Source organism: Mauremys mutica, chromosome 1, assembly GCF_020497125.1.
Source record: "Mauremys mutica isolate MM-2020 ecotype Southern chromosome 1, ASM2049712v1, whole genome shotgun sequence".
Taxonomy (NCBI): Eukaryota; Metazoa; Chordata; order Testudines; family Geoemydidae; genus Mauremys; species Mauremys mutica.
Genome location: NC_059072.1, coordinates 94,105,979 through 94,129,402, shown reverse-complemented (window position 1 = coordinate 94,129,402; position 23,424 = coordinate 94,105,979). Strand labels below are relative to the sequence as shown.

General features: G+C 45.7%; 1 protein-coding gene across 8 annotated transcripts in view; it reads right to left on the bottom strand.

The window, feature by feature from the left end:
- The window catches only part of PDGFB (platelet derived growth factor subunit B), a 37,762-nt gene extending 15,953 nt beyond the window's left edge, over positions 1-21,809 (bottom strand). For 2 of the 8 annotated variants that reach the window (XM_044984935.1, XM_044984922.1), the window contains exons 1-3: positions 21,708-21,809; positions 13,760-13,812; positions 7,243-8,159 (exon numbers count right to left, since the gene is read on the bottom strand). In XM_044984935.1, coding sequence (XP_044840870.1) covers positions 7,243-7,332 — 90 coding nt within the window. In that variant the 5' untranslated portion in view covers positions 7,333-8,159; positions 13,760-13,812; positions 21,708-21,809. Of the gene's footprint in view, positions 1-4,533; positions 4,588-7,242; positions 8,160-13,759; positions 13,813-17,333; positions 17,588-18,198; positions 18,288-21,707 lie in introns of those variants that run through there. The other 6 variants (XM_044984923.1, XM_044984925.1, XM_044984926.1 and 3 more) reach the window with 6 other exon arrangements.
- Between the last annotated feature and the right edge of the window lie 1,615 nt (positions 21,810-23,424).

The window sequence follows — 23,424 nt, the reverse complement described above, 5'->3', positions numbered from 1 at the left end:
TGTTCCCTAAAACATCCCATTCAGTCTTTGCTAACTTGATTCCAGTGACACAGTCTTGCCCTCTATGTTTTAACCATCTACTAGCACCAGTCTCACCCACCCATCCCCTGACATGAAGAGGAGGCATACAGTCCCCAGCCCCCAAGTAACAGCAGCCTCTGGGCAAAGTAATGGAAAAATTTGCCCATCAGCACAACATGTATAAATAGTGTCGGAAATACCGTAAGAGACAGTCATTCTCTCCCGGCCTACACATCAGCTGATGGGGAGAGATAGACCCACGCTGATCACCTTGTCATTTCCACGGGCTTACCCAAGACATGTGACCCATCCTGAAATTCACTGCCATGGTTGCACCATTTCACTCCCGCAAGAGCCTCACATGTGCAGGACAGTATAAGAGGCTTACGCCTTCACACCATGAAGATGTAAATTAGAGATGGGCCGAAACTAGGACTGTTTAACAGCCCCACCCCATTCTTTGGGAGATGGACTACAAAATGCGCAGGCCCAGCCAATGGAAATTTACAAAAACCAAAGCCACGCCTGGTTTAGCCCATCTCTCTAAAGGTTGCAAGGCAATTATGATGACCCACAGGGAAAATGCATATAGGTTAGCATCCTTGCTTCCCAACTGGCAAATACCTTCCCACTTCCACACTCCCCTTGGAAGGGCTCCCAGGCCTTAAAGATGGGTGTGATTGGAGACGTGGAGGGACCAAAAGGACTCCACTTTACAGCTCAGATCTTTCCGAATCAGATGCAAAGTCAGTGTTTCTAGTGACCTTTCCCCTGACATTGTTGAGAAAGATGGGAGTTCAGGATCAAGTAGTTCCTCCCTTTACAGGCAGTGAGGAATCATCATGCATGCTGCTTTGACAGTGCCTGCCGTTAAGCAGTCAGTTAAGAGTTTCAGGAGCTTCTGCAGGTTGGTGGAGAGGGGGACAGTGACAGGGCTGTGAATGTGGGTTTGGGTCGGGAAACTCCATCAGGGCGCTGAATGGAGGCAGGGGTGTGTCCTCTCAGGCAGGTGCCATCTTCAGCCTGGTGAGGGAGGTGAGAAATGCCATCACAGTCCCTCCAAAAAAACCTACTGCTGGGGGCCAGCATTCCTGAGTTCTGACATCACCAGACAGTATTAAAGCAGTGCCCAAACACTGTGTGTGTGCACGAACGCACGCGTGTTGGTGCGCAGGTGCGTGAATACACCTCTCACAATGCATAGAAATGGGCACATTTCTTTTTTTCCCTCCCTGCCAACATAGATGATGTTTCATGTTTAGTGCGCGAGGTGGAAATATACTCGCCTACTCAAACAAACACAACCGCTGGGCAGCCCACAGCACCAACTGCTTCCCTTTTGTGGTCTGGGTAAGAGAAGAGAGAGCCACAAGGAATAAAAGATACCTCATACCCGGTTTTACGTCCATCCCCTCCCCTGTGCCCACACAGGGAGAGACTAAAATGAGGAAGAGAGAAACGATGCAAAGCAGGAGGTGATGTTTTGGGGCGGAGCATTCCTGTCTCCTGCCCATGTTCCAAGCCAGGATTCAACCCACTTGTTTGTCATCCTCCCACTGGGTACGTTCTGGTGCAGTTGCAGTTATGTGGGGGGGGGGCAATATTAGGGGTCTTTTGCCTCCCTCACTCCTTTGTGGAGTCAGATACTGATAAATGACAATGCAGAGGCCCGAGGATCAGGGAGAGTCCCTTCCCCTCGACCACATCTCCCCTGGCAGGAAAAACAGCTCCAGGGTTGGAATGGAAAAGAGAGCTTGGTTTCCATTTGGGGAAATACAAAAGCTGCCCTCATCACATGGGTTCAATGGATCAAACTTGTCACCTGACCCCAGTTCCCATGGCGTGTTTTCTCCTAAGCAGTCTATGTGTGTGGGGGTGGGCGATAGTTGAGGGGGTAATTGCATGGTGTATATATGTGTGGATGTATGTATGCTCAGGAATAAGATGACATATTTGCATTAAGATGTCTCTCTGGTGCACAGATGGATATCTCTAACCTAATTTAATAGAACCAGCAAGATGTGCACATGCCTTAACTTGTTGTGTCAGGTCTGAATTCAGACTGTAGGCTTCTCAGGGCAGGGTCTGTGCCTTTACTTGTTTCTGCAAATGCCTTGCATACTTTGGGGGTGCTCAGAAATATAATAATAATGTTTGTATGATACATGCATGTGTATATTTACATGCAGATTTGCATAGGTGTGTATTTATATGATGAATGCTTTGTTGGGGAGGGATTTGCATAGAGGATGGGGTGTTTAATGTATCCATGGATGTGTGTCTTTGCATGAGGCTGTGGGGGAGGGGGAGGCACAATGTAGAGGGCTTATTAGTTCCCCAGGCATTCTAGCACAGTAATGGATAAACTCTGCCTTTTCAACCAAGACAGCTTTAGCCAGGCCTCTACTTTCCTTAGAGCTGCCCGTTGATTCCAGTTCAGAGCTTTTGTGAGTTCAGACAGGGGAGAAAAGAACTACAATGTTTGCCCGTCCACAGTCCAAAGATGCAGCCTCTTTGTGACTTTCCAGGGAAATGAGGGTTCTCCTGACTCTAATGCTCCATTTTCATTGATAAAATATGTCTCCTTTCTTTCCCATTCCTGTCAGGCAGTGCTGTAGACAGAGGTGTCGCTTAGTGATCTGAGCATATAATTTCTGTTCCTTACTTTGACCACCTGTAGCCTTAGGTAAATTATTTAGGCCAAAAATTTCAAGCCAGGGTTCCTGAAGTTAGGCACCTAAAATCTTACATAAAATGAGGTGTGGATTTCAGAGGTGTAGCGCGCCCACATTGATGTCTCTGGTTGTTGTGGCTGAATATCAGACCACTTCTATTTCAGTATCCAAAAGGGTGCTTAATTTTGAGCATCCAAGAGTCTGTCCTTTCCATGCCACAGTTTCCCCTTTCTAAAATGAGGAACATAAGAATGGCCATACTGGGTCAGATCAAAGGTCCATCTATCCCAGTATCTTGTCTTCCAACAGTGGCTGATCCCTGATGCTTCAGAGGAAATGAACAGAACAGAGCAATTTATCAAATGATCCATCCTACTGTCCAGTCCCAGCATCTGGCAGTTAGAGGTTTAGGGACACCGAGAGCATGGAGTTGCATTCCTGATGATCTTGGCTAATAGCCATTGATGGACTTATCCTCCATGAATTTATCTAATTCTTTTTTGAACCCAGTTATACTTTTGGCATTCACAGCATCCCCTGGCAATGAGTTCCACAGGTTGACTGTGCTTTGTGTGAAGTAGTACTTCCTTTTGTTTGTTTTAAACCTGCTACCTATTAATTTCATTGTGTGCCCCCTGGTTCTTGTGTTATATGAAGAGATAAATAACACTTTCTTGATCACTTTCTCCACACCGTTCATGATTTTATAGACCTCTATCATATTCCCCTTTAGTAATCTGTTTTTTACGATGAATAGTTCAAATCTTTTTAATCTCTCCTTATATGGAAGCTGTTCCATACCCCTAATTTTTGTTGCCCTTCTCTGTACTTTCCCCAATTCTAATATATCTTTTTTGAGATGGGGTGACCAGAGCGGCGCACAGTATTCAAGGTGTGGGCGTACCATGGATTGATATAGGGGCATTATGATTCTGATTCTTTCTGTCTTATTATCTATCCCTTTCCTAATGGTTCCCAATATTGTTAGCTTTTTTTGACTGCTGCTGCACATTGAGTGGATGTTTTCAGAGAACTATCCATGACTCCAAAATCTCTTTCTTGGGTGGTAACAGCTAATTTAGACCCCATCATTTTTATGTATAGTTGGGATTAGGGTTTCCAACGTGCATTATTTTGCATTTATCAACACTGAATTTCATCTGCCATTTTGTTGCCCAGTCACCCAGTTTTGTGAGACCTCTTTGTAACTCTTTGCAGTCTGCTTTGGACTTAACTATCTTGAGTAATTTTGTATCATCTGCAAATTTTGCCACCTCACTGTTTACCCCTTTTCTCAGATAATTTATGAATATGTTGAACAGCACTGGTCCCAGTACAGATCCTTGGGGAACCCCACTATACCTCTCTCCACTGTGAAAACTGACCATTTATTCCTGCCCTTTGTTTCCTATCTTTTAACCAGTTATTGATCCATGAGAGACCCTTCCCTCTTACCTGATGACTGCCTACTTTGCTTAAGAGCCTTTGGTTAGGGACCTTATCAAAGGCTTTCTGAAAGTCCAAGTACTATATCCACTGGATCACCTTTGTTCACATGTTTGTTGATCCCCTCAAAGAATTCTAATAGATTGATGAGACATGATTTCCCTTTTACAAAAGCCAAGTTGACTCTTCCCCAACATATTGTGTTCATCTATGCATCTGATAATTCTTTTCCTTACTGTAGTTTTGACCAGTTTGCCTGGAACTGAAGTTAGGTTTATAGACCTGTAATTGCCAGGATCACCTCTGGAGCCTTTTTAAAAATTGGTGAGACCTTAGATATCTGCCAGTCATCTGTTACAGAGGCTAATTTAAGCAACAGGTTACTACATACCACAGTTAGTAGCTCTTCAATTTCATATTTTAGTTCCTTCAGAATTCTTGGGTGAATACCATCTGGTCCTGGTGACCCATTAGTGTTTACTGTATCAGCTTGTTCCAAAACCTCCTCTATTTACATCTCAATCTGGGACCATTCCTCAGATTTGTTACCTACAAAAATGGCTCAGGTGTGGGAATCTCCCTCACATTCTCTCCAGTGAAGACTGATGCAAAGAATTAATTTAGCATCTCTGCAAGGGCCTTGTCTTCTTTGAGTGCTCCTTTAGCACCTATATTGTCCAGTGGCCCCCCTGATTGTTTGGCAGGCTTCCTGTTTCTGGGGTACTTTAAAATAATTAGCTCTCAGTTTGTGTCTTTTACTAGTTACTCCTCAAATTCTTTTTTGCCTGCCTATACTCTCACACTTGACTTGCCAGAGTTAATGTTCCTGTTTTTCTCAGTGGGATTTGACTTTAAATTATGTCTTTTTGTTTCTTAACTGCCTCCTTTACTCTGGTGTTGAGTCATGGTGACATTTTATTGGTCCTCTTACTGTTATTGTTTTGAACTGCGCTTACAGTACCTGACAGAGGGGCTACGGGGATTAATAAGTTAAGGCTTGCCCCGTTCTCTAAAAAATGTAAAGTGCTATCTAGCTGCTAAGTATGATGGTTATTACTTTCCCCTGGAGCTGTTCCAGATAGAGCTGTGGCAGCCTGTGGAGGAGTTAACAGGAGCGTGATGTTGATTTACCCTCATTAAAAGGAAAGAAATAGTGGTGTGGTGGGAACTCCTGCAGTCTGGGAGGGAGAGAAGGCGGACAGAGTTTTGGGCTGAAATCCTGGAATGAATCTGTGCTGGTTTTTCTCAGGCTGCTCATCACCCGTGCTGGGGAAGCCCTTCCTCCCTCCCGCTTGGCTGTATTTGGTTTGGCTCTGGGCAGTGAGACTGGCACAGTGAGTGACTGCAGCTGTAGAAAGGGTGGGGCCCGAAGTGCACCTGCCCCTCCCCCCGATAGGTGAGGCATGGGGGGGGGGCGTCCCCCGCTGGCACCGCAAGGCAGGAGCGAGCGGAGGTGGGTGAAAGCTGCATGACGACTCGCAGGAGCCCGGAGAACAAAAGGAGAATTCTTTCCACGAGCTGGTGGTCAAAACAACCTGCCTTGGCTGCGTCCCAGCTCCCAGCTTTCCAACTCGGCTAGGCTGCTCACCTCCACGTTAACCCCCTCCTGCCTCGCTCCCTGGGCCACGCCCGCCGCCCTTTGGGCATTTTCGGGGGACTGTGTTTTTTTTTCCACATTGCGCCTGTTTATACTGGGCTGGGTCCTGCCCTGGGCTCTCTATGAATAACTCTATTGCAGAAGTACGAGTCCTCTTTTCTCGTGCTGTTCCTGTCGCTCCCAGACTAAATTCTTTGCTGTTGCCAGCTCGCTGCAAGGAGGAGCAAACTCATCCAACTTGATTTCTTCAGCCGTTTTTATTTGTAATTACCCCCCCCCCCCCGCAGCTGTGCATTTCCAGCCAACCTGCTGCGGCTCTCCCGCCCTATGTCCTGACCCTCTGGAGACGCACGCTTACTCCTGCGGGGACACACCGCGCAGCATGCTGAGGGTCGGACCCAATTAAGTTACACTGGTGTGAGAGAGACCAGAGTCCCAAGAGACGGGCACAATGTGTTTGAAGAAATCTCGGGGAGGGGGGGAATAAAACCAGGAAAGCAAAAGAGAGGACGTGGGTTCCTTTAAGAACCCTCCCTCCCCCACAAACCTCTCTCTAGTCTCTGCAAATCGTTACAATCTTCCCTTCCTCTTGGGTGTTTGTTCAGAACTGATAGGAGGATCCCTGCTGCAGGCAGCTCCCGGCCCCGAACAGCTGGGGAACACGCTGCTGCTGCTGCAGCCAAGCAACCAGGGCTAGAATTCAGCTGCAAGAACTCAGGGAGCTCCCCACTTCCACTCAGCCTGACCTCCCCGCGTGAGAGAGACCTAAATCTTGAACGACACCAGAGCTTTTTCATTCCGTCTGACTCCACCAGCAGCGTGAGATGGGCCGCAAGCGCCTGCTGTAACTACTGGGGGCTCTCTCCTTCGGCCAACTCCCCCGCCCCCGTTGCAACAGGTACCCCAGGCTCCTTCTTGAACTGCCAGACAGGCTCATCATCCCTGTTTAATTCCAGCAGAACCCATCTTGAAGATCCCCGCCCGGAGGTCTGAGGTGCCACTGGATTACATGTTTTCTCTGGGGAGTGGTGGGAGAAGGTGTTTCCCCCCTACAAACAGCTAGCCAGCAGGGCAAGAGCCAGCCATGGTGCGCTGCAGAAAGAGGTTTTGTTAGTTTTAAAGACCAAAACTCATAAATGCATGAGAGATTGGGAAGCTGCAACTGCTACATTTGGCCAGGATGAATGGCCATCTATGAATCCAGAGTCAAAACTGACCCCTTCTCCCCAACTCCCTTTTACCTGTCAGTTCAGCGGCTTAAATGTTGCTTGTTTAACAGTATTTATTTTCCCCTTATTCATTTTCTTGCCTTTTAAAAACTAAAATAAAGGACAATGATAATAACCCGCAAATGTACAACTGTTCCCACAGATACAATGAAACTTGACAGAGAAACACCTATAAGGAGTTCTTTCTCACTCTGCTCTGTATACTTTATCCTGGGTCTAAAGTCACCAGATATTGATTGTTCTCAGTTGTAAAATAAAATGGTTTGACACTCACCTCAGTGCTGATGAGAGGCAGGTACCAGAGAGACATGAAGATCAATCTGAAATCCATACTGACTCTGAGCCCCAAAAGTTCCAGACACATTGAAGGACAGACTTTAAAAGAAATAATAAATTCCCACGCTTAGGCAAAGAGGTGAGAGAGGCAGGCTCTGCTTACAGTTTGGCTCCAGCCTTGCCTTCTGCACACAGGGCTCTGCACTTCTTCATTTTCCTTTCCAAATTATTTTCTCTCGTCTCCCACAATCATGGAGTGGGGAAGAAAGGGTTAAAAAACAGGGACTTTATTTTAAAAAAAGTAAATCTTGGTTACTTGTCTGCCCCTTTCTTTGCCTCATCAGCCAGCAGGAATATAGGAGAGGAGTATAAATAAACTAAAAAGGCAGTCCCCCCAAAAATGTATGCATCCAAAGTCTGTCTGTCTTCCCCCCTCTCCACAAGAAATCTTTCAGTATTTCCTTTTATCGGATGGTCCACACACTTATCTTTTTCCTTCTTAATTTTTGTTCTTTAAAAAATAAAAAAGACCCACACAAAAAGGTAAAAATGTTTTGCAATGTTTTCCAAAAAAAAACCCAAGTCTTAAACAAAGTTTTCCTAAATGTATATACAAAATCCGAAAATAAATCTTCTTTCTTAATTTTTTTTGTTGGTTTAATTTTTTTTAATAATGTTTTTCTTCCTCTGGCATATTTTTTTAAAAAGTTGTTTTTAAGTTGAATTTTTTTCTCCTAAATTATTTTCTGGTTTCAGTGTCTTTCAAAATGTTGCTGGTAGTTTGGTTGTATGTGAGGTCTGATTTGTTTGGTTTGGTTTTGCAGACAGCTGAGCAAATGTCTTGGCTGGATTCTGTGTGTGTGTTGAGTCTTGATAAGTCTCAGCGGTGGTGCTGCTGCTGCCGCCTCTTATGCTCTGTTGCAACAAGAAAAAAGGTAAAATCAAGTGGGAGGAAAGAGAGTAGCAGGGAGAGAGCTGATGGGTCTCTATTTTAGTCTGCAAGAAAGAGAATAAGGTGGCACCCTTTCAGCTGTTCTTTTAAAGGAGAAGAGAGAGGGGTGGAGACAGCTAGCAGCAACTCCTTTCTTGGCTGTATATCAAAGACAGAAAAAAAATCTAATAAGGCACTGACAATTCAATACTCACCAAAATAAAAAAGACCCTCAATAATAAACATAATTTATATTGGTGATGTCCCTATACTCACATAGAAGTGGGGAGAGAAATTCCTTCAGGAGTGAGAGAGAGATAAGGAGAAAGGCATTCCCAGCAGAGCAGTTGATACTTTTGGCCCAAGACTAAGACTTTCACTGTTGCAACTCTCAGCATTTTTTCCCCTGCCCTGCCATCCCGCTTGCTCTGGAGGGAGATATCATTTTAATATCTTCAATCTCTTTGTGTGCAGAAGAAAGCCAAAAAAATTCAAACATTGTTACAACAGAATTTGTGTTGCTCTTGGCACTAAAAGGAATTTTGCCGCATGATTATCTCTACATGTAATAAACATCCAAAGGGAAATTAAGCAAGGAGGTATTTGCTGGGGGAAGCAAGAGGGTTAGTTAACAGGTGAATTCAAGATAAAGTCATATTACTTCTCATAAACTCATGCCTTCTTGTAAACTCACATGTTCTCTTCATGAACAAAAGGACACACAACACACACACATACAAATCACACGTGCTTTCTCACACACTCATGTACTCTCTTTCAAAGACATACCCACCCATGCTCTCTCCTACACACAGCCTTATACACTCACACACACAAACTGCATGCTCTTTAACACTCTCACTCTTGACATATGCACAACCATATGCATACTCTGTCGGAGTAATGCAATCAGAGATACTCACAGGCACTCTCTCACACCATCAACACAATTAGACACCCATAATCACATACTCATGCATCCTGACAGACACATCCACATGCTCTTCTCTCTCACCTGCACAAATACACACACACATTTGGAGCTAAGGTGCTTGCTCTTGTGATTTCTCTGATAGAGAATTTCAGCTTCATACCCCAGGGGTCCCAGGGCACTGTACGCAGCAGAGAGAGAGATCCCGATGGCACAGCGACAGCCTAGGCAAAGACCCCAGCCATTCTCTGGTCAGCAATGGTATGAATGTAGCGGCAGCTATTAGAACCCCATTCACTGAGGGAAGGGATGCTGGTTAAGATGCTGGAGTTACTCTTCTAGAAGTGCCCTGTGATCATTAACTTCTCCATGATCAGCAACCACAAGAGATGGGCAGAAGGGTGTCCAGTGTAATGTCTCCTCTGCAGTGTGAGGCCCTGGACATCACAACTCTTCCCAGCTTAGCTATTCATACCTAAAGGGCCTGACTTTGAGCTCCTATTCTCTGGTGTAAATCAGGAACCTGTGGAGTACATGACTGCAGAATCAGATTCTCCGTATCTACGTCTCCTATAACAATACAGCAATCCCCTCTGCTCCCTGCTTCCAAGAGAAATGTAACCTAACTCACAAAAGCATAATATTCACATAGAAAGGCTGGGCTAAGCTAAGTGCTCTGACTTAGCAAGGTACATGGGCCGCCTTCATCCTAAACCAGGAAGCAAGAGGCCAGATTCTCTGCTGGTGTAAAGTCATCAGAGCGATGCCAGTTTACACCAGCTGAGGATCCAACCCATGGCACACAGCTGCAGGAGGAAAGGCTTGGGATGGAAGGGTGTTGAATCAGACCCGAGCCTAACTCCAGAACTGAAGCATGGGAAGGCAGTGTCTCATATACCCCTCTGGCATAGTGCCACCTCCCCAATATATCACAGATCTTAAAGGAGCTTTCTCTTAGATCTTCCAGTCACACTCCCCACTAACACCATTAGTGTTACTGCTCCCTTCATTCTCTAGGCCAGTGTTCTCCAAAGTGGGGTGCGCAAGAGGATCCTTAGGGGGGCATGGCAGGAATAGTGCCTTTTTTTTTTTTTTGCTTTGGCAAAAATGATAGAGCTGGGGCGGCACAGGGTGCATGCTCAAAAAATTTTTACTGATAGGGGTGCGTGATCAAAAAAGTTTGGAGACCACTGCTCTAGGCATGGTCCACTGACCACCCTAGCTGGGTCCACATCACATCAATCATCACACATGTGAACATACAGGGTCAGATCCTCAGCTAGTGTAAATGGGCATACCTGAACTGATTTCAGTAGAGCTACTATGATTTACATCAGCCGAGATTATGGCCCATAGACCACCCAGGACTGGACCAGTGTGGGCGTGGGAGCTGAGCACTTTACGTACATCAGTCAAAGCGAGTGGGGCTAAGGACTAAGCTAAGTGCTGCATCTTTTCTCTGAGACACAAGACATAAGGAAATGTTGTACGACTCTAGGGTCTGCCTTGGGGGTACTGGCTTTTCTACATCCAGCTACATTACGTGTAAGGTCGGATGGAAATAAAGTTATTTATTTTGATGTGGATGATGCTTGGGAATTTTTAGAAGCTCAGCAACAGTGAAAAGCTAAATCCCGATTGAATCTTTAAACGACAAGGAAGAGGATGTTTGGAAGTTGACTAATCATCCACCTGTAACCCTGGCTGAAAATAGAACTAAATAATATTCAGAGTTGCTTGGATTTCAGAGGCTATTTATTTGTCTTTTCTGTTTTTAACACAGGGACAGATTTTTCTCTTGTGAAAAAATCTTAAAGGTACTGGGCCAAATTCAGATTTGGGCAGATGCAACTCCACTGAGCCCAATACCAATTCACTAGGGCTGCCTCTGCTTACCCCAGCTCTGAACTTGACTAGTTCTCTGTTCTCTTTATTTCATTGCTTTTACGAAATAGGATTGCTGCTCACCTCATTATTTCCAGAATCGTCACCTTTCTAATGAGGCGATCGCACCTTCTATAAGGACTGCCATGAGACATTCATTGGACTCCAAAGCACTTTGGAGGCCAGTGGCAATGTCATTATGTTATGTCACATCACAACAGTTGGACACTGCATTGTCATTTGCATATTGCAGTGGGATGAGGTTTAGATGCAATGGGATGATGTTGAGCCAAAATGTCATTATATGTCATCATGACTTGACGAGGCAATGTCACAACCTAGTGATGGCTGAGCAGATCCCATCAAACAAGCCACAAATATGACAGCCCTACAGGATCCCTCCATGTTCGATAGCCTGGAGTTTTAATTATGAAGTTTTTTTATGAGAAATTTCCTCCCCTCTTTGAACAATGAAGAATTGCGTTCATCGTGCCCCAATCATTTATTTGTTATTGGGAATTGGTTTAACATACACGTAAAAACCCTAAAACAATGTAGATTCCCTAGCACATAAACAGCTTCTCCCTCATCAGCTCAAATGTTGGCAAAAAATTCTCGGCTGGCCACAGATCACATATGCAACATGTGAGTGTTAATAACCTTTTCTGATGATTTTGTAGGGGTAGGAAACAAAACTGGGTTTATAGTGGGAAGCAAGACGCAGCCTGAATTGTGGACACGTCTCAGCCTCTCCATGACGAATGCTACTTAAAATTAATCAATAGAAAAAAATAGGAGGTCTGAAAGTCAGGGTCTAAAGTGTCTCAGTATAGCTGAGTGGGTCTCTTCGGATTGGAATAGCAGGTGATACCGCAGAGCAGGACTGAGATACATTGGCTGAATTGTATGGTAGCCCAGAACAGGAAAACAGAGGGTGCTGCTGCTGAGGATTAGGGTGTATTAGCAGCAGAGGGTGCTGCAGGGTAGTGCATTGGCAGAACTGTGGGGGGAGGGCAGACCTGGGGGTGGAAGAGCATAAGTGGTATAAGCAAGATTGAGATCCATTAGCAAAGCTTGGGTGGGGTTCCCAGGGACAGAAATAGCAGGAGGTAATTTACCATTATTGCAGCCAGATAAATTCATCCCTTGTGTAACTCCATAGTTCAGTGAAGTCACAGCTAAAGATGAATTCAGCCCACCTAAATCTTGCTCTCTGACTAGCATGTACCAGGGGCCAGTTCTGATTTCACCTCAGTGGTACTCTGTTGGCTTCAGTTACTGTAGGTTTACCCCAGTATAAGTATGATCAGAAAAAGGCTACAGTTGTGTCACCTACACCACCATTTGTCATTTGCCCCAGAACATTCCATGGGAGTTGCACCCACTTCCTGAAGGTCAAACTTAGCCCTAAAGGAGTCAGAAAGGAGGCAAGGGAAAGAGGGAAGGAAGGAAGGAGGCAGAGATGGGGTGGGGAACATTGCTTAGAGCAGGGGTCGGCAACCTTTCAGAAGTCCTGTGCCGAATCTTCATGTATTCACTCTAATTTAAGGTTTTGCGTGCCAGTAATACATTTTAACGTTTTTAGAAGGTCTCTTTCTATAAGTCTATAATACATAACTAAACTATAGTTGTTTGTAAAGTAAATAAGGTTTTAAAAATGTTTTAAAAGCTTCATTTAAAATTAAATTAAAATGAAGAGCCCCCCGGACCGGTGGTCAGGACCTGGGCAGCGTGAGTGCCAATGAAAATCAGCTTACGTGCCGCCTTCGGCACCCGTGCCATAGGTTGCCTACCCCTGGCTTAGAGAAAGAAAAAGCTACAGCTGTTTAGGGTTTGCATATTCTGTCTTTGTGTTGAACTGGAAGGATTACAGGGCCTCTGGGCTCTAATTGCTTTTCAGGTGTTAAATAAAACCTTGGCAGAACAACTACATGACAGAGAGATGCCACCTGGGGAGTTAGTGTTTGGTGTGAGCTGCCAGGACCTCCCAGGGAGTCCCCACTTCCACTGTCACTCACCTGAGCCAGGATTTCCTCTGCCCCTCATGGTGAGCTAGTAAATCTCTCTCACTCTCCTTAAGGGATCCCTGGCAGTGACTGAATGAAAGAAGAAGTTGGGGAAGGGGACACCATAGGCCAGACCCATGGGACCTTACACAGTTCTTGATACAGAAGGGTTGGGAAAGGGGCTCTTACAATGGTGACTGGCACTACTCACCCACACACACACCTGGGGGGTGGGGGGAGGATGGGCAACCTCTTTGTCTCTCCGTGGATGTATGAATGAGAGAGAGAGATACAAAGAGAGGATAAGATACAGCAGAGTGGGAGGATTGATGTATACCTCAAATCTACCTGTATGCATGTATTTTTATGTGAGAGAGTGAGAGAATGCACCTCTCACAGTGCGTACATACCCTGCTCTCCCCCACAAGTTTAGGGCAAAGGGTAGCCATCTCCTTACTCTGGCAACATTTTACTATGTGTATGTATCTCCTCCCAGCCCCACTCCCCATCTCTTTCCTGTTTTGATGGAAGGAAAAAATGTTCTGCTTTCCTTCTTTATTTTTCCAGACTGGTGACTAGCATTGGAAAGGAATTTCTCTCCCCCAATATAATAAATAATAATAATATATATATATATATGACATACATCAGAGCTCATCCTGTTGTTTTTGGATATTAATATATTGCTTTTGTTTCCTAATTGGGTGGGGCTCACCCCCACCCCCCCAAACAGCCATTCCACCCTCAGTTCCCCTCCACTCACCGTCCTCATGTCCTTCGTCCATCCAGCAGCAGCGGCAGAGAAAAGGAAGCCTGCTGAACAAGAACAAGGGTAAAAATAGCCCCGGCAGTTACTCAGCTCCTGAGAACATGATAACATGACTCATGATGTGAAGTAAAAATGAGGAGCGAAAAACAAAAGTGATAATTTCATCTCCCCCTGCCCCCTCCCCGCATTATTATTTTTCATGACTAAAGAGAAAACTAAATATCAATTGTGTCCCTTTTATGCCAGTGGAGTTCCTTTTATGCCTGGTTAATAGTCCTGGAGGCTGAGGGCCAAAATCATCTATAGTGTAACTCCAGTGAAGCCACTCACGTTACACCTGAGATGAATGTGACCCAGAGGGTGAGTTCTTGCTCTCATTCTGATTTTACACTGGCGTAACTAACTCCACTGACATCAGTTCTGGTTTCTACCTGTGTGAGGGAGGTTGGAATCAGTCCCTCCAGGCCTGACCTTGTTTGCGTCCATTTCAATCTGCAGTGACTCCACTGACTCCAAAGGAGCTAGGGTCAGATCTTGATCGCATTTAAAATCATGAAAGAAGCTCCCTGGGACTTTACTGGGACCAGGATTTGGCCCTGCCTTCAGCTTTACAGTGGTGTAGCTGAGCTCAGGATGCCATGCTGAAGTCCTGTTTACCAGCAGCAGAAGTGACAGTGCTAGCTGTGCCCGTGCTCTGTTCCCTGCCTGTGTGGCTCGAACCCACTCTCAAGGAAACACCTCTAGCCCCTGAGAGGGCAGTGGGTTAATTTCCACAGCCCGTTCAATACTTGGCCCCTCTGCTGAGTCTGGCGACAAGAGGCCCAGTTAGCGTCAGCTGGGTTGGCGGTGGTTTTGTGCCTGCTGCCCTCTGTTCCCACAGAATGCTTTATTCTGCCTGAGTTGTGTACACTCTGCTTCCTTCCCCAGCCTGAAGAAGAGCTCTGTGTAGCTTGAAAGCTTGTACCTTCTGCCAACAGGAGCTGGTCCTGTAATAGATATTACCTCACTTTCCTTGTCTCTCTCATATCCTGGGACCAACGGGGATGCCGCAAACAACATAAATTCTGTACACACATAACCTGCACTGAGATCCTCACGGGTAAAGTGTGTGATATAGCAAGATATGGCACAATGCAGGATAGTGGGGGCACTTGATATCTATCTTGCAGGGTATGTAATGAGGAGAGAGTTTAAAAATAGACTCAGAGCTGAAATGCAGGAAAGAGAGAGATGGTTATATTGAGAAATTGGTATATGTGTCCTACATACCTATGGTCTGATTCTCCAGTGTCTTGCACTTTGTATAATTATTTGCACCTATGCAAAGTGGGTGTAGAATGCTACCAGATCAGATTTCTCCACTCACTTGCACCAGGCAAAGTGCAAGGCATTGGAGAAGCAGGCCCACGGTGAACAGCATCTCACCAGCATGATACTATCAGTTAGTTTACCTCAGGAGCATGATAAGAGGGAAGAATGTCAATGAAATAGCAAGCTTTACACAGCAGCATATCTGGGGCTGCACCCAGTGTCCATTCCAGGGACACAGGAATCCAGCTCAGATTCCCTCCCACCCCCCAAGGGCTGCACCCAGAATCTGTTCCAGGGGCACAGGAATCCAGCTCAGATTGCCCCCCAGGACTGTACCAGAATCTGTTCCAGGGGCACAGGAATCCAGCTCAGATTGCCCCCCAGGACTGTACCAGAATCTGTTCCAGGGGCACAGGAATCCAGCTCAGATTGCCCCCCAGGACTGTACCCAGAATCTGTTCCAGGGGCACAGGAATCCAGCTCAGATTGCCCCCCAGGACTGTACCAGAATCTGTTCCAGGGGCACAGGAATCCAGCTCAGATTGCCCCCCAGGACTGTACCAGAATCTGTTCCAGGGGCACAGGAATCCAGCTCAGATTGCCCCCCAGGACTGTACCAGAATCTGTTCCAGGGGCACAGGAAGCCAGCTCAGATTGCCCCCCAGGACTGTACCCAGAATCTGTTCCAGGGGCACAGGAATCCAGCTCAGGTTCTTCCCCACCTCCTAAGGAGGCTGCACCTAGAGTCCCTTGTAGGATGAATATATTATTTTCGTTACAATTCTGTCCCATTCTTAGGAGCAGGAATAAATGGGCAGCCCCAGATTTCTCTGCCCCCGCCCCTCCCCAGCCACCTCCACTCTGGTAACGTCCACACACCATTCTGCATACGTTCTTACATTGAATCCCTGCCTGCGTTTATCCCCTGCCCCTAGAAGGTAACAATAATCTATACACCACCCCCCCACACACACACACCTACAACAGACTTTGTCTGGTATGAGTCACTGTCCAAGGACAAAGTACAGAAGTGTTCCAGGTCCAAACCTTCCCCCGCAATGGTTACCCTAATACACTGTGACAGCATCACTAATACAAAGCCTCCCACCTACCCAACCCAGGACTCTTTGACTGACAAACCCCCCAGAAAGCACACTTGACTGGCCTAATATGCCCCTCCTCCACCCCTGGTGTGCCCAGACAAAGTGGCATCTCTTAGGACAAAGCTTTTTGAATAGATTGCCTGCCCTCTGCCCTCTCCCAAACAATGAGAAATCAAGGAATATTGTCCTCAGCTGAATAAAAAGATCTAAATATAGAGTGTCTGATGTATTCTTGGTTTCCTGCCCATGACTCCCCTCCCGTCCCCTCCTCCCCCACCTCCCTCCTCACTGCCTCTCACTCACTCATGCTAATCACACAGACCAGCACAGAGGGTTTCAGACTGGGTGAGATCACCACAAAGACCCCCTTTCCCCAGTGATGAGACAGAGGGGATTTCCAAGGTTGATTCTGTCCCCTCCTGTTTCTGTGGCATGCGGGGGAATGTCAGGAGCCACCGCTATTGGCCATCAGGAGGTACATAGCTCTGTTAGGTATGTATGGGAGAGAGAGAACCTTTCTCTTCAAGGTTGCCATTTCCTCCTCCACTCACTACTGCTCTGGTCCTGGGCCACCCCCACAGCTCTGCCAGGGTACCTCACCCTGTGTGCAGCACTCTTTTGTACTCCAGACCCCGGCGCCTCTGCGTGCTTACGTGCAGCAACCCCTGCTATTCTAAGACTAGGAGCCCTATACCTAGCTGCACTCACAGCACATCAGTTTTAGTTCTCCCACTCCTTCTAGTCTCCTGAAAAAGAAGTGGCTGATATGAGAAGAACATACAGTATCTCAGAACAAGCAAGCAAGTGGTCGCAGAAGAACTGGGGCAGGGTACCAAGTGATTTGCTGCCCATGTTTTAACCAGAGACTCCCACCAACATTTTCTCCTTTAGCTTGTGATAACTGGGGTGTATGTCAGTGTCTGAAGGATCTATTCATTTGTTTCCTATTTAAACAAAAATGCTTTCCCATAACCACAACCGAGGAGGAGCCAACACCTCTGCAAACAAACTTGTCTGAACTGCACATGCAAGAAATGTTAATCTTTGGTTCTGAAAAAACAGAGGCAGTGCATTGATAGTATCGCTTGGTGTCATTTGTCATTTGGTGCAGGAGAATCAGCTATATCTTTCCTAGGAGATGTTTTTGAACATACCTGATGCTTGGAGCAGTCTGGGGCATGCCAGTGCATTTGTTCGGCAGAAGTATTTGTGTAAGCCCCTGGGACAAAGTCCAGCTCTGGCAGTGGCAGCAGTATCCAGGGAGTGGGTGAGCTCTATTAGATGCAGGGCGATCTCTTCAACTCCCCCTTTGCTTTGGCCAAATTTAACAAGAGCCCCCTCTGGCATATCACTGCTTTCTGTCCCCTTCTCCAATTTCCTTTCTAGTGTGGTAAGCAGGTGGAGAATGGCTTTGAATCCAGCCAGACCCTCCTACGCCTCACGCTCTTTCTGTGGCTGTATAATTTGGCAGGGGGTGTTCTTGTTTTTTCTTTTTGCCAAGAATCCGGGGGCAGGCTGTTTGGAATGTTGCTTTTGTTTGCCAAGGCTGGTGTGCCAAATGCAGCAGAGGCATTGGGGGAAAGCACTGGATCCCCACAAGGAGCAGCAGAAGAGGGAGCAGGATAGTAGCAACTATAGTCTGAGACACAGGGGGAAAAGAACCTAACTAGGTTGTGCAGGGGGTTGGGAATGATAAATGGGACATGGGGGACTGGATACTTAGCGGATCAGAGTGGGAACCTGGCACCTTTTACTCCTAGGTTATGAGTTCAATTCCCATCCCAAGTTGGGAGGACTGGATGACTCAGGGAATCAGAGATAGCAAATGGAAATGTTCATCTCTGAGTCTCCAAATCTGTGCATGGCTGCCAGAAGGCATCAGATCACTGAGTGTATGGTGGAGAGGGAAAACTAGCAACCAGGGTTACCAGAGACAAAGCCTCCTAAAATAAATTAAATTGACATCATTAGCTATTTGCATGGCAGGACATCCCCAATTCTCTAGAGTGTAGGACCTACCATCTCATACCAGCAGGGTGCACCATCTGGGACTTGGATATTCACTCACTGAGCAGCCAGATGGGGGAGATTTGAAAGCCAAGCCACACCTGAGCAACAAACAGTTGGATTAGCTAACGTTTCCCAATCTCATCTACCTCTCCCTAGAAGGAGAGAGGGAGAGAGAGAGAGAGGCTGCCTCCACCCCTGCAGCCTATGCCAAGTAATCTTTATTTTTAAATTCACAAACAATGACCTAGCAGCTGCTCCAAGACTGGCTTTTCTATAACTGGGTGGAAATTATATATATATATTAATTAGCTCATTTGAGCTAAATTTCCCTTCCCACCATTCAACATTAAGGACAGATGCCAAAATTACCCCAATCCTTTTTCCCCATCACCAGCCAGCAATTAGAAGATTTCAGAGGTCCAATTTTCCCATTCCTTCACTTTGTTCTGTCCCCTCCTCATTATTTGCATAATGTATATTTGGTTGTCAATTTAAAACACTGTTGTTTATTATTACGCATATAGTGCCAGTGTGCTTGGCAATTCACAGACAAAATGAAAAGACAAGGGGCCAGGTGCTGTTATAATTGAAGCCTGTGGTAAAGATCATGTTGTTTTCAATTGAGCCAGTCAAAATTTACAGGGGAAAAAAAAATCACACACAAAAATTTAAATTCTTTTTGCAAAAGTTTTGAATTAAAAAAAACAATCAACCATTCTATTTGCTAGTAAAAAGCAGCCACAAACTTTCACAACAAAATCTCCAAAAAGTTTGCCAAGAATTTTCAACCAGATCAAGCCTTCACCAGGACCAGAATTTGGCACATAGTCCCTTCCTTGAGTAGCTAACAGACAATTTCCAGAGACTAGAGCTTCCTGACATACTGGATCAAATGCATCTCTGATGTAACTCTGATGCCATCACCAAGCATGATTGTGGCCCAGGACCATACAGGATAGATCTACGCTACTGAGAAAAACCCCTGACAGTGAGTCAGTCTCAGGGCCTGCATCAGTTGACTTGGGCTCATGGGCTAAAACTAGCAGTCTAGATGTCCCCACATGGTCCAAGGCCTGGACTCCGAGACCTTCCTCCCTCGTTGGGTTTCAAAGCCCAGGCTTCATCCCAAGCAGGAACATCTACACTGCTATTTTTAGCCCTGCAGCCGAAGCCCTGTGAGCCAGAGTCAATTGACTCAGGGCCACAGCTTTTTACTTTGCCTTGTAGACGTACCCACAGCTACCTAAAACGAGCAGATTGCTTGTGGGATACATCCTGTATTCTTGATGGTTCGATTAAAATTGGTAAATAAAAGGCTCTGCAATTGCAATGTCTTTTGCTTTTGCTTTTTTTTTTCATTGTGATGACTCCTTAGAAGCATTAGCTTGCTTTTCCTAGCCCATTATTTTTAACTCTTAAGTGAACTAGATGTGGGTGAAAAGTGACGGACTGACCGTCCTGGGCCCGAAGGATGGGATTCTCAAAAGTGATCACAAGTCCCTCTTCTGTTCCTAGAGCACTTTGGCACTTTTGAAAATCCTGCCTTCCAGCTTCTTGTGTATCCCAAAGCAATTACAGCACAGGCAGCAGTAGAGAAAGCTTGTCACATTTTGCCTCCTCTATGACCTGGAGGGACCACCTGTAAGTGATAGATGTGAGAGGAAGAAAGGCATCAGAACAACCTTTTCGCCGTTTTTTCTTGGTCTTCCGTCCTGATTTCTGAGTCTCACTGGACTGGACATGTTTTCTACCTGAAAATAATGATCCTTCTTCCTAGACTCATTTACCTTTGGAGTCTGAACTTCACTCCAAGGTCAAGGGTTCCCTGCAGCATTGCCCCAGTCTCATTCTGTGTGTGTGTGTGTGTGTGTGTGTGTGTGTGTGTGTGTGTGTGTGTGTGTGTGTGTGTATGTTGGAGGTGGTGTGGTAGTTTGGGAATTGTTTGATTACCTTGTTTATCTTCTCCAGTGTTTGGTAGCCACAATAGAAGGTCAAGTTATACGTAAAGCCCCAGCTCCTGCCTCAGCTACAGGACAAGTGTGAATAGGTCACACTTATCTCAAGAAAACACAGTTCCAGTCACAGCAAGACCCCTGAATCCTGTTGTCAACCTGTCCAGCCTTCCTTTCTCTGTCACCCCCACTCAAGTCTCGCTTAGGTCATTCTGCCCTGCGGTAGTACCAGCCACCCTGTCAAGGCTGTTGGAATGTCAGCAATGCCAGCAGGGCAAATAACTTTCTGGTGACAACAGGCCCCCCTCCTTCACTTCTGCTGCTCTCACTGAGTGTGGGACCTGCCACTCAGGGACTGTGGTTAGGTTTGGTTCCAAAATGCCCTGAGCAAAATTCCTCTTTCACCCCCCAAGGTAGCTTCTTGGCACAAGATCTGTTGAGTGGCTGGTCAGGTGAGGTGTGTGTGTGTGTGCGCACGCGCATGCACGCCAATGATTGTTTATGTCTGTCTGTGACTGAGTCTGTCTTTCTGTTTTCATGCATGTTAGTAAGGATTTGGGTATCCCTACATATATGTGAGGCTATGTCTTTATATGGGTCCACACATGAATGCAAGTGAGTCTGTGTACATGTGTGCGTGATCATATAAGCATGTCTGTGTGCATGTGAGATTCTAGAGACAAAATGGGTAAAGTAATATCTTTTAATGGACCAACTTCTCGTGGGGAGAGAGACAAGCTCTCGAGCTTACACAGACCTCTTCGTCAGGTCTGGAAAATGTACTGAGAGATTCTAGACATAGGTATGTCTAGGTGTATGAATATATATATATGCATGTGTATGTGTCTGCATGTACAGTGTGTGTGTCTATGCATGTATATATGTGTATGTGTGTCTATACATATTAATCTGAGTTCATGTGTGTTTCTGCATGTATGCATATACATAGGTGCCCGTGCACCAGTGTACAGTTTTGCCACTAATCTTGTCCTCAGGGAATTGATGCTTCACAAGTCACTGAGTCACATGGTCCTCTTCTTTCCAGCTCAGAGCTCAGAAACTAAAAGCATAATCATTTTTCTTCTTCTTTGGCACATGAATTGAAAGGAGAGACATTAAAAGAAGCAGCAGCTTTACGGATAACCTCCTGCCTTTCCTCATCTTTGGCCCAGGTCCCAACACAAATGCCTATATTGAAGAATGGACGGCTTTCTGTTGTAATCAGCTTCCAGCCAAGCTCCTGGATAAAACTCCCCCTACTTCCCAGCAGACAGACTAAGTTCTGTGTATCTCTTCTTCGCTGTAAGGGAGGGCTCAGACCCAAGGTCATGTGCTGGAGCATGAACTGTAGTACATGTAAGGAGAGGGTATGGTGATAAAGGATCTTTGAACCTCACCAAGGTGTGAGCATACATGCACGTGGGCGCTCTCTCTCTCACATACACGCATGCACAAGTGCGCACTCTCTCTCTCTCTCTCTCTCTCTCTCTCACACACACACACACACATTTCCTGGGCCATTGGGAAGGGACAGGTGGAGGTTTGCGTAACAGGTATTTCTCTTACCCAGTGTGTAGCAATGGACCCCTCAGGGACAGAGCAGATAAGAGTCAGGGCAATGACTTGTTAATCGGTGATAGGTTTTGCACATTACATCAAAAATGCATTCCCAGCATTCCAAGGCTTTGTGACCTCAGACTGTCCATGCTTTATGGTTCACTAAAGTTCTGTGGGGTGGTCTCTCTCTGTCTGTCTCCGCGTCTCTCTCTGGAGAAGCCCTTGAATTCTGGAGGGAGGTTTTTCCTTCTCTCTAAGCAAAGTAAAAAAATAATTTAGAAACGTTGTGACCCTAGGATTAACCATGACAATTGAAGATGTTTTAAGACATGACTGTCTTTGTCCACAGTAAGGGCAAAAGGATGTTTAATGCTGTGTTAGTTTACATGTGCTAGTTAACACATTTTCCAACACCATGCGTTTTCTCACTATAGACAAGCTCTGAAAACCCTGCATGACCCTAGAGTCACAAGAAACATTTCAGTCCTACCACTGCTCTTTCAGCCTGAGGGCTGAAGGGAATTACTGATCTAAAGAACTACATCAATGCCATTTCTTTGTTTTGCTGATTGTGTTTTTTAGCTCAGGGTTTTCAACTTGGCTTTCAATGGAATAGGAGTCTTTTCCCCTCTGCCTGGTGTTCTCTCACAAGTATTCTAAAGAAGTGGGTTTCATCAGAAGCATTAAAAAGTGGCACCTTAACACCCCCATCCTCTGCGAAGCATCTAAAACCTGAAGCTTTGCTGGCACCATTCTCCATGGGCATTGCATTTCAAGAGACTGGGGGTGGCATACAGAATCTTTCATCTCTGCATTCCTAATCCTGACTACGTTTGGTCACAATCAAATGAGAGTTAGAGGGTGGGCTGGAGCGATGGATTGGAGTCACAAAATGCTTTCCCCAAAGGTGAGGCAAGTCAGAGCTGTGATTTTGGCTCATCCCATTATAGAAATAAGCCCGGATGAAAAGTTTAGATCCCAAAATTCAGGAGTGTTCAGATTTGGGGAGATTTATTTAGACTGTGCTATAATAAAATGATCTTGTGGTCTCATTCTAAGACCAGTAATAATAATAATAATTATTATTATTATTATTATTTATATAGCACTTTCCATCTTCAAAATTCTGTACCTAGATTGACTAACTCATCTTCACCGGATTAGGTAGGGAAGTATCATTATCCCCATTTTATACATAGAGGAACAAAGGTCTAAAGTGACACAGATTTAATGTCAGAACCTAGATTATAAATCAGGGGTTTCTGCCTCCTAGTGCCATGTTCAGACAACTCATCTCTGCGGCTTCCCTCATTCCAAGTAAGCCAGATGTCTGCATAAAAGAAAAATACTGTCACAGTCGCCAAACACTAATTTGCTGCTTGTTGGCAGTCTCAGTAAAGGGATCAAGTACTCAGTGAGCCATGGAGACTGAACTCCCCGGTGAACTCTAGAGGTGGTCCCTCTCTGGTAGGGCTGAGGTACACTGGTGGTGTGTGATGTAGATGAGAAGCTTGTTACTGATGCAGTCAGCTCTTACAGGTCATGCAGTGGGTAAACATAGGACTTCAATCTCCGGAATGGTTGATCTGGCACCTTGCACTGGTACTAATTTTGAAAAGAGCATAGCTAAGCACGGAAGCATCTGTGTGACCCCAGAGAGTTGACACCATGGGGGAAAGCATGAGAAATCAGGTGCAAATGAAAGGCAGGCTCATGGTTTAAATCT